The 16,819-nt window shown below is 40.2% G+C and overlaps 2 protein-coding genes across 2 annotated transcripts in view; one reads left to right on the plus strand and one right to left on the minus strand.

Annotated features, from left to right (window-relative positions):
* Window positions 1-16,246, minus strand: part of sik2b (salt-inducible kinase 2b) — a 41,324-nt gene extending 25,078 nt beyond the window's left edge. Inside the window, exons 1-3 of the mRNA XM_088301183.1 lie at window positions 15,656-16,246; window positions 9,117-9,233; window positions 5,640-5,703 (exon numbers count right to left, since the gene is read on the minus strand). Of these exons, the coding sequence (XP_088157309.1) occupies window positions 5,640-5,703; window positions 9,117-9,233; window positions 15,656-15,793 (319 nt within the window). The 5' untranslated portion in view covers window positions 15,794-16,246. The remainder of the gene's footprint in view (window positions 1-5,639; window positions 5,704-9,116; window positions 9,234-15,655) is intronic.
* Window positions 15,393-16,819, plus strand: part of LOC148333358 (uncharacterized) — a 38,432-nt gene continuing 37,005 nt past the window's right edge. The window contains exon 1 of the mRNA XM_088301182.1: window positions 15,393-15,835. The gene's annotated coding sequence lies outside the window, so the exon portion shown is untranslated. The remainder of the gene's footprint in view (window positions 15,836-16,819) is intronic.

The following is a 16,819-nucleotide window of genomic DNA, read 5'->3' on the forward strand; positions in this document are numbered from 1 at the left end:
TTGAAAGACATATTACATGGACAATAGGAAGTGATGTCATGAATTCTCAACATCTGCTGACAATTTTGTCTCGTCTCGTCACCAAAAATTCAAGTACGTCACGTAATTTTTTCTGTCACCAGGTAGTAAAGGTCATCTCCAAAAAAGCCCATTCCTTGCCAGTGCTCTCCTTGGATGTAATTCTCAAAGGATCATCGTCAAACTATTTTTATCAGCGCAAGGTCCCCCCCCCGTGATGATACTGATACAAGATGCTTGCGGTAGCAGGGTTTTTTTCAGCGTTGGATTGGTCTGAAATCTAATCTGTGATCACTTGACAGCATCTGCATGCTGCTTGCTGACAGACAATTTTTTGGATTATTCCCATGCAATGTTTTTCCTTTTTTCAAATATTTTCCAGTACATTTAAGTACATGAGCATTATTAATTGATCAGATATGACCAATATGGTGTTGAATTCAAATAAATGGGATATGCATGTACGCATCGTTTGTTTATGCAAGTCTGCTTGTGCAACATGACACACTCCAAAGTCAGGAGTGTGGCTTATCCGTTTTGTAGAGTATGGATCAAAGCTTTTGTCCATGAAATCGAATTTGTAAAGTGTGTAAATTTGAGTTTCGCCGATCACGTAACAATCAGTCGGGTCCACGACGAAGCAGCTGCCAGTGGGATTACGTTGCTAATGACTCCTTTGTGGGAGATGGCTCAAACACCGGCTCTGTTATCTGCTGTCATTTTTGAGAAGGGCATAACCTAAGTCGCATTTCTGACAGAAAGCAAAGTCATGCAATTAAAAAAAAACAAAAAAACGTATTCAAGTTCATTCCACAAATTGACTATTGCCACTAAACTGCAACGTGGTTATGCAACGTGGTATTTAACAAAGATATCATCAAGAAAAACAGGTTTGGTGGAGGCATTTTCCTCTTTTTTTTTTATTTTTAATCATTTTAACATCAAAGGCAGCGCAGTAACACACCAGCGTCCAAATATTCCCACTGACCCCATGAAATGTCGGCGGGTTCATGAGCAAACACAAACTGACAGCTTATGGATATAAGGCGGTGTATCCAAAATAGGATTTCTTTGAAGGCAACAATATCTCCTTCCTTTCCCGTCAGGCAGACTGCGATCAGCGCGAGTGAGCGAGCTCTCTGCCAGCTTCAACGCTCCCCTCATCACGCCAGTAGTGCTTTCTTAAATATGCATGCCCTACATTTCCCCACCACCTTCCAAATTCAAATGGACGTCCCCACACGCTTCGCTTTTCTATTCGGCTTCCTTTTTTTTCATTAAAGCCTCCACTCACTGGACCGCTGCTGTATTTGCATTTGACCCAATTTCTGGGTTTGATCTGTCCAGTGGTTTTTGAAATATCTTGAGGCGCAGCAGACACATCAGTAAACAGAAGGTGTCCGCCCACCCCTCGGGAAAAGCATAAACACAGCCATCTCCAAAGTGCTCGTGGCGTACTCCGCATCTCACACGAGACTTTAGCAAATCGCGAGGAAGATCACCATTGTTGTTGAGAGAAGGGGCATGAAAGGAATGTACACCATAATCTACTTCGAGTGAGCGGACTCGCAGGCCTGAGTGAGCTAAGTGAACATTGTGAAAAGTACAAGACACTGAAGAGGGTTAAACCGCGAACACTAACGGCTAATGCTAGCTTTGTCAGTTATCAAAAGATAGATGGGCGTTTACAGTGACAGTGCGACTAAAATAGACGTGTGACTGATCACGCCCTTTGTCATCATTAAACTTAAGAGCGTGCAAAGAGTGTTTTATCGTTTTAAATGTTAAGAGTGGTTACTTTTTTTTCTTTATATAGACTTGGATGTCAGAAATGGTACTTCAAACGTTACCTTGTACAGTTAATAAAGAAATTATCACTGAGAGCGGCTCCATATTTTTTTATGGAGTTAAAAAAGAATTGATATCTAATAAAACACTTTCATCTGCCGGTCTGAGTCAAAGCAGCAACTCCAACTGATGATGACATACACACTCGCTCTTGCATAACAATATTCCATTGTGCAATCAAGGCAAGGGGGTCAGAGGAATCAGGACACAATGGTTTTATAAATCCTGGTGATGAGCAGCGAGAAAATATGCAGAATGTGCAATGTGAAAGAACCAGCCGTCATTGGTTATTTGAGACAGTGGCCCCCCCCCCCCCAAACCTTTTTGATGATTCTTCGAAAATAGAACATAGCACAACTGATTATTAAATGCAAAATATTTGAAGGTTTCCTTAATTTGAACATTTAATTCTTGGGTATTATCTTATTTTAAACTCAAAGATTAAAATATGTTACCTTGAAAATAAATTATGTAAAATAAAAAAAAATAAAATAATAAACCTGTGTTTATTATATATAACACTAACAGCTACAAAAAAAAATGCTGTTCTTTCTTTCAGGTGAGTTTCTTGTTCATTTATTCTTCCTCTTATTTTGAAAACCATGCTTTCATTTTGTAAAGCAGTAAGTATTGGGGATTGCGTGATATAAGCACAAAAATGTGACGCAATTTTCACGCTGCCAAACGATGTCAACATTTTATATTAAAAGCTCCAAACAAATCTTGTCACCTATCTACAGAGGCGCACAACAATCTTCAGAGAATACCCATCATGTCAGTTGTACTACATTTTCACTAGTCATCTGAGCTTTAATGACAAATTGGAGTTGACACACGGCTGTTGTCGTGCCACCGGGCTGGGAAGATAAAATATGAAATGTTTCCACGCAGCCCCTGCAATGTCCTTGCATACCTCTGGTGTGGAAACAGATTTAAGAGAGACGAGGTGAGAAGAAGATGTGGTGGCATGCAAACCCATATGGAGCATTCTTTTGGGCATTCCATTTTGATTTGATTCCATTTTTTATTTCTGTTTTCCTACTGTCTGCTTCCTAGTTCTCTGTGGGTCACATGAGCAGGAGCGGCAGTTGCTGAGTCAACATCACAAGTGGAACACTGGCCTCAAAGACACACACGAGCATTACGTTGACTGTTGAGTAAGCCTCTCAAAGACAATTTTGTCTGGATTAATAGGTGAAGTTAATAAGACATGTGGATCGTGATTTGCTTAATTAGTTCATATCCGAGCCATCTTTCCGGGCAATTCGATTGTGCATGCTCTCTGTGTCTTCATTTTGCGCAGCGATATTAGCTGAAAACTGCAGTTTTATTTCAAATTGCAGTAAGTTTAGTTTGGAAAATGTTATATCGGGACACCCCCAATATTGATGTTCAATCTCTAAAAAAAATAAATAAAAAAAATAACCACATTATATAATAATAAATATTATAAAAAAAGAGCCAATAAAAAAAAAAATTAAATAAAAAGCTGATTCGACAATGTAAAGCAGAAATTAATCGGGATGAAAAAATTGCCTTTGTGGCTGACAAGCTTCCTTTTGCAACAAGGCATTATAGAAAACTATATTTAACGAAAAGTAAACAGATTTGCCTACCAACTATTTTCAGCGCTTCATATTGATTAATAATTTGTAAAATGGACAGACGACACTTTGTCATACTAATCTATGTAAATTAATCTTAAGCATTCAGAAAACGGCACTTCAAATATTTGATCGTCTGCAGCCTGCAGTGTCATTAGACAGTCGTAACGGTTGCAGAAATATTAGTTTATTGAAGAATGCAGTCCTGCAGTTGATGCAACTATTTATGATTCTTACAACAAACACACACACACACACACACACACACAAAGCTACGTATGTCCCGTTTGTTGGGTTGGAGCTATCACACTGCACACATGTGTCTGGTCTCAACTGACAACGATTAAGATCTGGTTATGTTGCCTCTCTCCATATGAGCGGCTTTATTTGTGCTAAGCAAAAACATACATCAAACACTTGTGTTATATTAAATATATAATGAATAAATAATTACACGGCATGTCTAATGTCACAGTATAAGGCTTACATGACTACTTCAGATGCATGTGACCGCACCAAAGGCAAAATTCAGAAACCTTTGATGAGAGCCTTCAGTGTGATCCGCTGTTCCATGTTGCAAAAGGTTATTAATAACAGCATCGAATCATTCCCACTGATTCAGAAAATCCAACTAGGACTGAAGAAAATGTGGGGGTGTGCTTTTTGCTCACTTGTCTCGACCGACAATCATTCATGTACTCTCCTTCACACTTGTCGGTTGTATCGTCGTCTGTGGGTGTGCAGTGCATAGTTTGAACAAGTGTTTTTTTTTTATGGGTTAGGGTCAAGGGGGTGTGAGTTACGGTATTTTTATTCCTGATTATGTTACAGGGCACATCATCTATGTGCCTGCGAAGTTGCCGTTATTTTGTGGCTAAAAGCAACGAAAGAACTTTTACATTCACGTTGGTCATTGCCGCTTTGGCACATGCTATGGCTATCGTGATGGGGTTGTTTTCCATTTATGCTTTTCACGGGTTTTGTTGGCGGTGGGCAACAGGAACGGGCATGTGACACATTTTCATTCATCACCTATTGGCAGGCTCTGTATGCTTGCATTCATGGCTAATAACTTTGTACTGACCTTGCTAATATCAAGGCATTGCAATTGCACAAGTTATCTGATTTTTCAGACTCTTAAATCGTACCAGTCAAAAAAAATGCTTCATAAAATAGAAAAAAAAAAAACATGTCACTCCGGAGGATTTTTGGGGGGAAATTTATATTGCAAAAACTGAGACCAAGAATAGTAGAATTGAGACCCGCCCCAAAATCCTTTCTGATCATCTGAGACAACGCTCTCCGTCGCTTCCACTGATCAATGTTTCTTGATTGATTATAAGTTTGAAGACACCTGTGACGTTAATTAGAGGACATACCTTCATTGAACACGTCCCTATGGGCAAATTATTTTTTTCATTTTCTTGGGCTGCGATCATTTTCGTCCGGGTCTATCTCATGAGTTTGCTTGAAAATAGTTCTCTTGAACCACAATGCAAAAACAATGTACGAGTAAAATTAATTCATTAAAATTATTCTTTATCACTTTTGCCAGATTAAAGTTATTTGGGTGACCACTGTAGGGCTTTCTTAAATTAATAGAGGCGTTCCCAAAAATTATGCCCATGTGTATAAATTATAACAGATGTTTGCTAAGTTTACGACTTCATCTATTTGTTTGCCTCACCCGTCTCATCCTTTTTATTTTTTTTTTAATGTTACTGAATTAGAGTAAATACTGCTCTGCAGGTGAATAATAAGCGTCCAAGTGTTTTTTTTTTTTTGTTTTTTTTAATGCCGTTACGTTCGACAGGTGCAAAAGAACAAAGTCTTTATCACTCACCCTGTAATCTCCTGCGGCGAGACGTTTCATTTTAATGGACTGAATGACACGCAGAAAAGTCTGCAGAAATTTAAGTAGCCAGCAGGCGATCGTAAACAATCATATAGCAATAAATAAACAACAATAAATGCTGCTGGCATTTTGCAAGCAGCATATGACGTTGACCCGATCAGGACATGAGTCCGGAAACAGTGCGAGGTTTCCGACCAAGCTCAAATGTTGATAATTGTTTGTTTGAATCGCAACACGGTTGAAGGTATGTGGTGAAACTGAGCTGATCGTGGCACAAAGGCCGTGCTGACAATGCATTTGAAAAGATCACTCACCGAAGATCTCTCCATTCTTGGCATACTCCGTGACCAGGTAAAGCATGTTCTTTGTCTCCATAACCTAAAAAAGGGCAGAGGGCAATATTTAATGGAAATACGCACATTTATTTTTGATACAAACAAATGACCCCTGAAATAATCAACACATCCACAAGGAAAGAGAAAAACAATGAATGTGTGATATGACAACAGTGCAAGCGAGTGGAGGTGGACGGCTAGATATCTGAATGGGACTCGAAAAACCACGGAACAGCTTGCTCAATGCGGTGGTGTGTGGGAGGAGACCTAATTTAGAAGCAGAAACATTCAGGAGATCAAACAGAATTAAACGCCGAGAGGGGAGGGTGAATCAGACACACTGAGCCAGACGTTCACACTAGAAATCCCAGTCTTTTTTTTTTTTGTTGTTGCTGATCAATTTTCCATCTGTTACACTGACCAATTCATTGAGTGAGGAAATGTTTCTTGGAAGAGGTGGAGCAACGTTTCATAACACATTTTAGCTTGAAGTCTTCTCTGTCTATTAAGGAGCGAGAGTTAAAAGCATGGAGCAAATGAACAGAGAATGTATTTCAAATCAACTCTAACGGCAGATTTTTGGTAATCTGTTCTGTATCTGAGGCTAATATTATTTTAGATTGAATGGAAAAGTTAAGTAATGTCAATGTTACTGATTAATAGTTGCACTGTTCATTACAGATACTGGAAATTGGAATTTTTTTTAATTCAAAATCTACTTTGAACATTAAATGGGTGCACATTTTAAAATAGCAAATAAATATCTGATTAAAGTAAATTTTTAATCAATGCGATTCCACGCTCAATTTTTTATCTTAGGATACAAAACGATTATTCATTAATTGGTACCCGAGGCTCATAAACATCTGATGACTAATGGGGGAAAAAAAAAAAAAAAAACAGTTGAAAGGATGATTGTGCGCCTTTCAGTCTGTAAACTACCACTGCAGAACATTAAAAATCCTCCTGCACAACACGAAACTATAAAGATAACGTAGTGTATTTACTGTACAAGTGGTGACACAGAGCCACGCCAACAACCCATAACAGGAGCTATCTCTCATTCTCATAAACACATTCATTGTTGTGACGACATGCTATGCAGGCGAAGAACTCTCGCCCATAATGTGTCATGTCATAAAACGCAGTACAGGTGGAGGATTCATAGTTACAATTCCAGACACGGCAAAACGATGCGGCGCTTTGTGTCAAGCATGTTTCTGGGCCCTTCGCCAATAGCGATCTATGAACCGAAACCTAGCATTGCCATGCTAAACAAACACACGTAAAAATGAATCACTCGAGTTCAGTGCTGAGAGAAGATAATGGCTGGGCATGTGAGCCATCTTAAAAGGACGTGCCTTGGGTTGACTGCATGGCCAGACTACTGGTAAATACAAAGAGAAAAAAACTTGAGTACCGACACAACATACTGCTACATTTTTGAACACATTCGAATGTGGTCATATTAACTCGTCTTACAAAAACAATCAAGTTGACGAGGCTGCGCGACACATGACAATCAAGAGAGGGGTCCATTGTATGGGTGTCGCTGTGCTTCTCTTTTATTGGCTCGGGCGTCCCAGCGGGCAACAAGGCCAACGCCAGTTGGAGACTGGAGAGGAAATCACTAATGGACCCGAACTGATTGGTTGGATATGTTTTTGGAAAGAATGACACACACCAAAATAAGGCAGAAAACTGGAACTTTGCCACACCGTTGTGTAAGAATAATGAACACTTGTGTACTTTGTTGCAACAAACTAGGACCCTCGAGGTTATGTATTTTTGCCAAAATTGCCAGAATTTGGATGTAATTGTGTCAGGGCCGGTAAATTTCAATTTGTATGCGAGCATGTTCAATTCGCAATTTTATGACCACTGCAATACATGAATTTAATCAATTTGAAATAAATCCGATGACAATGGGAGCGCACCGAAATGTGTTAGAATTTAACTAAATGTATACTGGGAAAAATTTATAATAAGAATAAATCATTATGCAAATCTGACAAAATTGTCCAATAAACAAATGCTCAAATATGTATCAACAAAGTTTAAAGTTGGAATTTATTTAATTAGATTTTGACGCCAATATTTTCCTTTTTACTGATAATAATTATTGTCTCCAAATATCAGTTAGACAACAAATAATCGGTATCGGTGCTGAAAAAAAAAATGACCATGACCACCAATAATCGGTATCGTTATCGGCTCGAAAAAAAAAAAGCATATTGAATATCTACTTCAAATATCGGTTATCGGCTTCCATGGCCACCAATAAATCGGTATTTTCGTCTCTGAAAAAAAGCACATCGGTCCATCACTAGACAAGAAAATAACTTTTCGTTTGGATTGAGGATTCTTTTGGATGAGAATGAACCGGGGTGGATAAAAATATTTTTTTTTTTTAAGGAATTGATTCAACGTTCGTGAGAGTGTTGAATAAATGTAGCGGCAACAGCTCAAGGCAGACGTTCTGGTATGAAGCTGTTTCAACAACACCATGCAACCATCATTAAATTCGTCATCACCCAACCGAGCTCATCACAATGTCAAAGGCAATATGTGTATTGTTCATATTGACGCATCTTGTAACTACAATTGCTCATGGAAATACTGTACCCGAAATGTTTGATCGTGCTCGATGCAGTCTGCTTTGTAATGTAGCACTTTTAGATTCTTGGCTTATTACATTCCCCCTAAAAAACATGTGCGAGAACTATGAAAACAAAATGTGGAAGAAATATTCTCCAAACAGATACACATCATTACAGCACTGGAGGAGGGGAGCGGGGGAGGCCTTTAAGCAAAGCCAAATGAAAACTAAAGACGGATGTTGCAAGGGTCTGAAAGCGCTGACATGACATGATGACTGCAGTTTAATCCTAATTAGAGATTTTACTATTTCTGGCTACCATTTGTTGCAAAGTGAAACAATACTTCCTTTCAAAAATCCTCCAGACAAATTTCAGGACCGGTCAGTTCTCATGCAAAATTAAAGCGACATTCTGCACAACCCGCAGACGCTTCCTGCTGACAGGATCTTCAAGGTACGTGTTTGTTTGCGGAACATTTAGAGTACAAAAGGAAATAATAAGGAGAAGGCATAAATTCTGCAAACTACGGGGAAATGCGCATTAGTGATGAATTATGTTATCCCTTTTGATTTCAGAGTGGGATTATGACAAATGACTTAACCGAGTTCCAAACAATTTCGGGGAGCTGTTCTTAGCATTCCAACATTTTTAATTGTTTTTTTTGTTTTTTTCGCAGTGACTAATGCACAAATCTTAATTGGGATTTCAAGCACAAGAAGGAGATCAAATTTTGTTCATGGAAAAAAATGATAAGACAAAAAATTGCCAAGAGCACATTCATGAAAAAGCAATGTCCTTTAAAAAAAAAAAAAAAAAAACTCTGAGAGCTGAGTTTATTAATTGTGGAACAACTTACTTGGTAGAGCTTGATTATATGCGGATGGTCCAGCATTTTCATAATCTGAACTTCTCTGTAGATCTTCTCAAGATTGACTGCATCCAGCTGGGTCTTGTCGATGATTTTAATGGCCACCTGTGAAGGGAGCACGCGCACGTTAATCAATGGAATCAAACAGTTAGCATGACATTTTATTTCCATTAGTGTACTGACACGTTTCGTTTACATGCAGTCAATATTCAGGTTAAGGTCAATCTTCCAATTTCAGAGCGATTCGGAATAACCCCCTTACATTTAATTAACACGATTGATACGGTGACGCACGGCTGTCAAGTCGGAATTTTAAAAACCCGAATAAGGTCATATTCGGGTTATCACGTGCATTTACAGGACTTTTAAAAAGCTGAATATTGCCAATATTCATGTTTATAAAGGGTTATTGACCGCATGTAAACGTAGTCGATGACTGTGAGCCAAATTGCAGTAAACAACTGGAAGGCCCAGTTCTTCTCACAGCAATGTGTCACGTACAAAGCGGAAAGAAACGCCACTGTTTGGAGAAAACACACAAGTCATTGTGCTACTGCGCACGTGCCCGGACCACAACACAAACACTGTGTTGGTCAAAAGAAAATGATCACAGTCAGAACTATACTAATTCATTCAGATGAAATTTGACAAGGGGACAAGTATGACATACAATGTTTAAATAAAAAGTCAACTGTTAAAAATATTACTCTCTCTTTTTAACGGCATTTCACTGGAGTGCAAACTCATTTGAAGACACAAAAGCTGCTATTTTTCGACTTCTTAAATGTGAAGATTCTCCGGTATTTTCACCCACTCAATATGACACATTCACATGTCAAATGTGCTTATTAGTTGAAATCCACAATTTTTCCATGGAGCATCTTTATATTGAAAATCTAAAAATGATTACTGACTTTATTTTAATTGAATCAATTTTCCTCAATCACATTCATGATCTCACAATCGACAACACAATCGACCGTACATTGCAAACGATGGTTTGTCGGGTGGGCCAATGAAAATACAACTTCCATTACCGTCATTGGATAAAAAAACATACAGTCTGATTTCAAAGTGTTTTGCAACACTTTCACTCCAGGGAACAAACCCAAAAAGGCTTTGACACTGACCGCTAGTTTATCGTAATAAACTCTAAGTCCATTCATGAGTTTGATGATGAGTTAATGATGTCATCCATGAGCAGCACCGGTATCACTCAAGGGTGGAAATTCAAGCCTGGTCTTGAAAGAATCAACTTCAACACGGTCACTCGAGGAAAAGGCATTCAACTCACGTTGAAAGTTCAGGTAGGGAGGGAAGGGGGAGTACAAAAGGTTGGGACAATGCAAAGGTCAGAGATGGCGAAAGATGACTTCCTGCCGAGAGCGCTGACTGGAGGGCCGCAGCCACCAAATACATTACGTGTGAATGGATGGATATAAAGTACAAAAAGTAGGTTAAACACACACACACACACACACACACACGCCCCTACACCCCCACACACGCACACACACGCACGCACACACATAACCGGCGAAATAACTGGGTACTTTCACAATATCCAGGTCAGACCAGGTCAGTTGCAGTTGCCCTGTGTCCCAGCAAGTCCCGAGTGACCTGCACGCTTTGGCGACCACAGCAGAAAACGCTGTGAAATTGGGAGCTGTGTCATTTGTGTGACACGCATTTACATTGTGATTAGTGCTCCATGGTTACAAATTACCCGGCGAGACGATCGCTCTACTACTTCACTTCAGCAACCAGATTAACGATAAGAGCCTTAGGAAGCGCCGGCCAAAAATATCATGCATTAAACGCATCAAGAGCTTTGTCTCGCTATTCACGCTTTTGTTTTATGGTGTCAATGTTCATGTTTAACCGCAATCAATGGAAAGGCCCCAGTGATCAAAGCTCAAGCTGTTTTAGAGAGTCTCGTGGCCTATTTTGTCTTCAGCAACTAGCGGGCTCTGTTGTGGTACCATGCACGGAAGGCTCGCTTGCAAGATGACGACATGAACTCATATCTCTGTCCCCTCCTTGTGCTGCTTCGCCTGAGAGTGCGCAGTGTTTCGAGTGTCAAATCCAACAATGTCAGCGGACTGCGTGCAGAACACATCCCAAACACAGATCCCTCCAGTGTATCCTCCTCTTCGGCACCGCGGCCACAAGAAACCACTAAATCACGTCATTCTTTGGCTTACATAACGGGACCACCGACCCATGAAGCTCGCCCTAGATACTTGCTGTGTTTACACCCAGACAGGATCTTTGCTTGCTAGCTAGTTGGGCCGTGCGGGTCTTAATCACAAAACGTACAAGTGCATGGTACGTGGTGACCCTTTGTGGGTCATCAAAAAAAGATATGCAGGTAAAGGCCAGATGAGAGGGAGGGGGGGGGCATGCGGGATATTACCCCACCCAAAAAAATCATACAGGACCATTAATGGTACACAGTCGCACGGAGTGGGTTTGCACTGCAGGTAGCATGGGAGAACTGTGTTCACTCCCATTGACGGGTATATACGTCAAAAAGTCCACTCATTTTACCTATGCTGACAGTTTGAGTTTAAGATGTGTGACACAAATGATAAAAATGAATGACAAGAGTATGATAGACAAACGACCTGGGTCGCAACCCCTTGAAAAAAAACGAACGAATAAAATATGGCCGCCCATCATGAATGGTTCATAACTTTGAGCTGAATAATACATGATTTGGTCAGAACCAAAAGAATCGTGATATTAAATAGCACAACACTGTGAGTATTTCCCACAGGAAGTACAAAGTGGAGGTGGCAATGCCAAGGACAGAAAGTACAAGTGCTGTACGTGCAAAATATTCCGCTTTCACGGGTAGTGCCGCAGCTGCAACCGAGGCGGTATGGCACCTGTGTGTTGGGAAAAGACGGAAAGGCAAGACTGTAATGTTTCACACTTTGGTTGCGGGCGGTTTCAAGAAAATTTGTTGCTCTCTAAAAAGTAATGCCCATGTGCTGCTGTTGACATCACCACACATCTAAGTGTTGCATCCGACTTTGCTGTGTTATGTGTAAAATTCAAAAGGTAGCAAATAATGGCAATTTTGCACTTTTTGTTTTTTGTAAAAGAGGCTTAAAAATGGACTGTACACGAACAGGATTGGCGACGTTAAACTGTTACAGAGCAGCAAGTTTAAATAAACTCATCTCAAGGTGGAGCAATATAACTATTCAAATAACTATTTACTGTATATACTTTCTTTACTGAGGTACCCAAAAACATATTTAAGCATTTTTGCTAATATTTAGCAAACTTTGCCATGCCCCAAGGAAGGAAAGGAGCAAATTTAAATAAAAAATATTTGTTTACAAACACGCATAATTGTTTTTCAGTCACCATGTAGCTAATTTCACAAAATGCTACACAAAAAGAATTGAACTTGTAGATTTATGAGTCTGCATGGCAGAATGTAAATTCTAAGTAGTCTCTCTGGATTTAACGAGGCACACAATTGAAGTAAAGAAAATAAGGGGGGGGGGGGGGGGAAGCCTGCCGCACATCAAACAGCACAAACCGATGCAATTTATCTGGACAATCGCATAAAAATGCAGTCGGTGACTCACATTCCAACTTGTTGCACCATCAAAACAGTTTCATTGAGAAACACCGTTTAAAAATGACACATACAATTTTATCTTTTTATGAACCGCTAAACCGTATGATGCAGTTATGAAAAAAAGAAGCAGACTTCCCAGCTATGATACAAAGAAAGGAAATGAAACGAGTGTGGAAATTTGCTAGACATTCATTGACTGAACTTGTGCATTCCGGTAGCAAGAGACCCCACGCTGTGGCCATCATTAAAAAAGACGTGTAATAACACAGTGAGTTGCTGTAAAAGGTGAAACCGACAGAGTTAAGTGAAATGATAATTGCTTGAAGTCCATTAAATGGAATTCAATTGAATTAAAAAAATAAAAATAAAAAAAAATAAAAAATAAAAAAAAGCACACACATTTAAGATACTGGTCATTCACAACCTTAAAAGAGTCTTCCAAAATATTTGCGCACACCACCAAAAAAAAAAAAAGTCACAAAAAGTAGTTTACTTAAATCGGTGTGAAATTTGGGCCGTGTTAAGATGACCACAAATCTGCTTTACTTGCAAAAAAACAAGACAAAACAGAGTTTCTGTTGGATGAATAGCAGCAGATGGTATATGTAATTGCACCTTCTGCCATCTAACGGAAGAACATTTAATTGTCCTTCCTATCACGACATATAGCGAGTGCAGACAGATGACCAAACATTGATTTTCAGGGTGTTCCCATCAGGGTTTTTTTATGCTACAGATCCAGATACCAATCGTCTGTGAGTGACATCAGCTGATACCGATCACATTTTTCAATTTTAGAGCTTCTTATTTTGATAATTTATGACTGAGATAAATTTATACAAATGTCCATCCCTAAATTGTACAAAAACAGCCTATTTCAAAGTGCAGAAAATAAACATAAATTTGCTTCACTAACTGCTTCGGGCTGTGACGTGCCACCTTAAGGAAAAGGAGGAGTGGACGCTAGACTGCAAACAAACTGGTCTCTAGTCGGCTGCAGGCAGCTAAGTACAAGCTGTGGGTGAATGGTTTTTGTGATCGGTAAGGAAAAGACCTGATCGACATTTGCCAATCATGTACTTTCGGAGGTCAGCCAACTGGACGGAGCACCACTAATTTATTTGGAATTGATAAATAATAATTATTCGAGGAATAGGATTATTTCTGGCAACGCCTCTGATGAGCTCACTGGAAACAGTAATATAGCTGAAAAAATAGAAAAAGATTTAGAAAAAAAATTTAAGTAATGTACGTGAAAATAGGCCGTTAATTACAAAAGAAAGGAAAGACGAACAGTGAAGCCTCAACCACCAGCGTGAAAGCTCAAGGCCCACAGGCCGGTTTGGCTTCACATAACTTTTCCTTGACTTCTGTTTCAAAAGTAACCATAAAAGATTGAATCATCAGATTTAATTGTGTAGGATTATTCAAATTCCCAGAATAAGTAAGGGACAAGCTCCGGTCACACATGTAGTTCGTAAACAGAGCAAGCGGAGCTTCTGGCTAGTAGATGTCAAGAGAGAGAGAGAAAAAAAAAAGAAAACTAAGCCCGGACAAAAAGAGCTTCTCCTGGGTTGTCCATTTGGCGGTAAAGTCATAAATGTCACCATTTTCTTTTGAAAGCATAATATTTCAGACTGTTCAAAAGTTTTCTGTTACACTTATTTTCATTCTTTGTTCCTTAAATGAAGACAAACTATCAACGTGGGACGTTCCTCATGTGAAAATATTTCATCTGTTGCTGTTTATTTTAATTGTCATTTCATCTGCCCGTGGTTATACTTAAGATGAGCAGTTTGTTTTGCATTTTGTTCCCTTGTTGTACCCGGTGTGCACACTACTGTGATCTGACAACTTGGGTACGTCCTGAACTTTAATTTTTAGCATACAGTGACACGCCTTCAATGTCCTCATCATAATCACTTTTCAGTCATTTTTATAGGTACATGGTTTTATTATCTGGAACAGTGATGTCACTCTCATTTTCGTCACAGGCAACACTGTTGAAGCGTTTCTCTCAGAGGGTCGTTTTGACTGTGAAACCATATAAATGTTCCGACACCCCATAATATTATTACACAGAAACAACAAACTGATGTGTAATTTGTTTTGAAATCAAGTCTAGTTAGTTCAACTGTTGTTGTTAAGTTATTGTAAAAATGGAATTGGTAACAAAATAATGATCGCAATATCCATCCATTTTCTGAACCGCTGATCAAAATTTCAAAGTGGTTTAAAATTGCATATGACAATTTGAAATTTTAGAAATTTCAGCAATCATGTGGCTGGCCCACTGGCCTTGAGTTTGACACCTGTGAGCAAGTTATTTTATCAAGGAGTTGTCGTTATCATTTATGTCTATTTTCATTGCTGTATTGCACTGCTGAATTTGTTGTTCAGTACCCTAACATGATGTCAGTAATATTACGAGCAGCATTTTGCCATTCTCCAAAACAGTGGCCAGTTAACACTTGCGTGGTGTTAATGTCATCATAGTATATGCTTCATCGGGTTCATGTTGTCAAGCATTCTGTGGAGGTGACATGTAAATTGCTTCACAAAAAAACTTTCATAAACGTGAATTGTATATGTTCTACAGCTTCCAATTCAACAGTTGAATGTACACCACGGAGCAATGCACGTTTACACTTTTGTTTCCCAGCAGCGCTTGCGATCATCGCTCTTTACCGGCAGTGGAGCGTGCCAAGCGGGGTTAAACGTGCACGCTGTCAGCCCTCCGCCAACCGCCAACCGGAGGGCTAACAAACACACACTTGACCGAACCAACTTTCTGTTTTGTCTCCACAATGTCGGCGCCAGATGCACTGGGTGACAGCGGCTAAAAAAAAAGTTATGTAACTCGCCTCTGTAACTCTACAGTAGCCCAAGTTAGCTTGCAAGCTAACGACTTCGCAGACTTTTTACTCACCTCTGTCTTGGTTATGCGATGTCGGGCTAGTTTGACGACGGCGAAGTTGCCCTTTCCTAAAGTGCGCTCGATGTCGTAGAAGCCCACACGGACCGGACCCCGGAGCAGCGGTTTCTGGACGCTGTCAGCCATGACCATGCTGTTCTCGACGGGACTGTCTCGGCGGCGGATGACGAGGAGGTAAGCAACCACACAAGCAGGGACACACACTACTGGGGGGTGGTGGTGGTGGGGGGACTTGGGGGGCGGTGGGGGGGGGTGGTCTCACACGGGCTTCCTTGAGCTGTTGCAGATCAAAAAGCCAAACTAACCACCAGCCGCCGCCACCACCACCACCGCCGCCGCCGCTCGAAGCGTGTCCATTAAAAGAAAATAGACTTTAGTGGATTATCGGCGTCTCCTTTCAAAGCGGCGGTGACACGAGGAGGTCCATTTTCTTTCTCTTTCTCTCTCTTTTTTTTTTTTTTAAGGGGAGGGGGGGAACCTTGTATGTCACCTTCCTGCAGCCACAATGGAGCGCTAATGTTTCAGCTCGAGGTCCCCTTCTATCAGCCAGCGCACACGAGTTGCCTCGCAAAGAGGCATCACGTTCTCCGCCTGACGTACATTGACGTCAAAGCCATGGGGGTATTTGTACAGGGGGCGGGGCCACGGCGCCGCTCCACACTTCGGTGCCAATTGGTTACCAAGACAACCAGACCCACCTCTTACGTCAACCGGTAAAATTGCTATTCCGAAAAGCGTGTTTGTGTGTGTGCGTGTTTGCTCGCCTGCGCACCGCCCTTGCACGCATATTAAGGTAACTTTCTTCTCGTGCAGCCTGGGTCCATGCAGGTGTTTCATAAGCTTTGGCTTGGCGCGAAGGGGTTAATGATCATGTTCAGATAGACCTTGCGCTGCCTTTTTGTCACGTGCGTAAAAAAGTGCTGTGCAACATGTACAAACATTATGTGAACTATGTGCGCTTTGAATTTTTTTAACTTCTGGTGACGTGTAGTTGTAATGTATTGCAGATAAATATGATGCACTGCAAACTATTCTGTCGAGATATACAACTTGATATGGATAACAGAAGTACTCACGAGAAACTGAACATATTTTGTCAGCCAAAAGCGTCCTGGTAAGCTACATTACAGCACCACTTGCAGGCAAAACCATGTTATT

The sequence above is a fragment of the Idiotropiscis lumnitzeri genome, chromosome 7 (assembly GCF_059441095.1).
Source record: "Idiotropiscis lumnitzeri isolate Australia: NSW breed Sydney's pygmy pipehorse chromosome 7, RoL_Ilum_1.0, whole genome shotgun sequence".
In the NCBI taxonomy this organism is placed as follows: Eukaryota; Metazoa; Chordata; class Actinopteri; order Syngnathiformes; family Syngnathidae; genus Idiotropiscis; species Idiotropiscis lumnitzeri.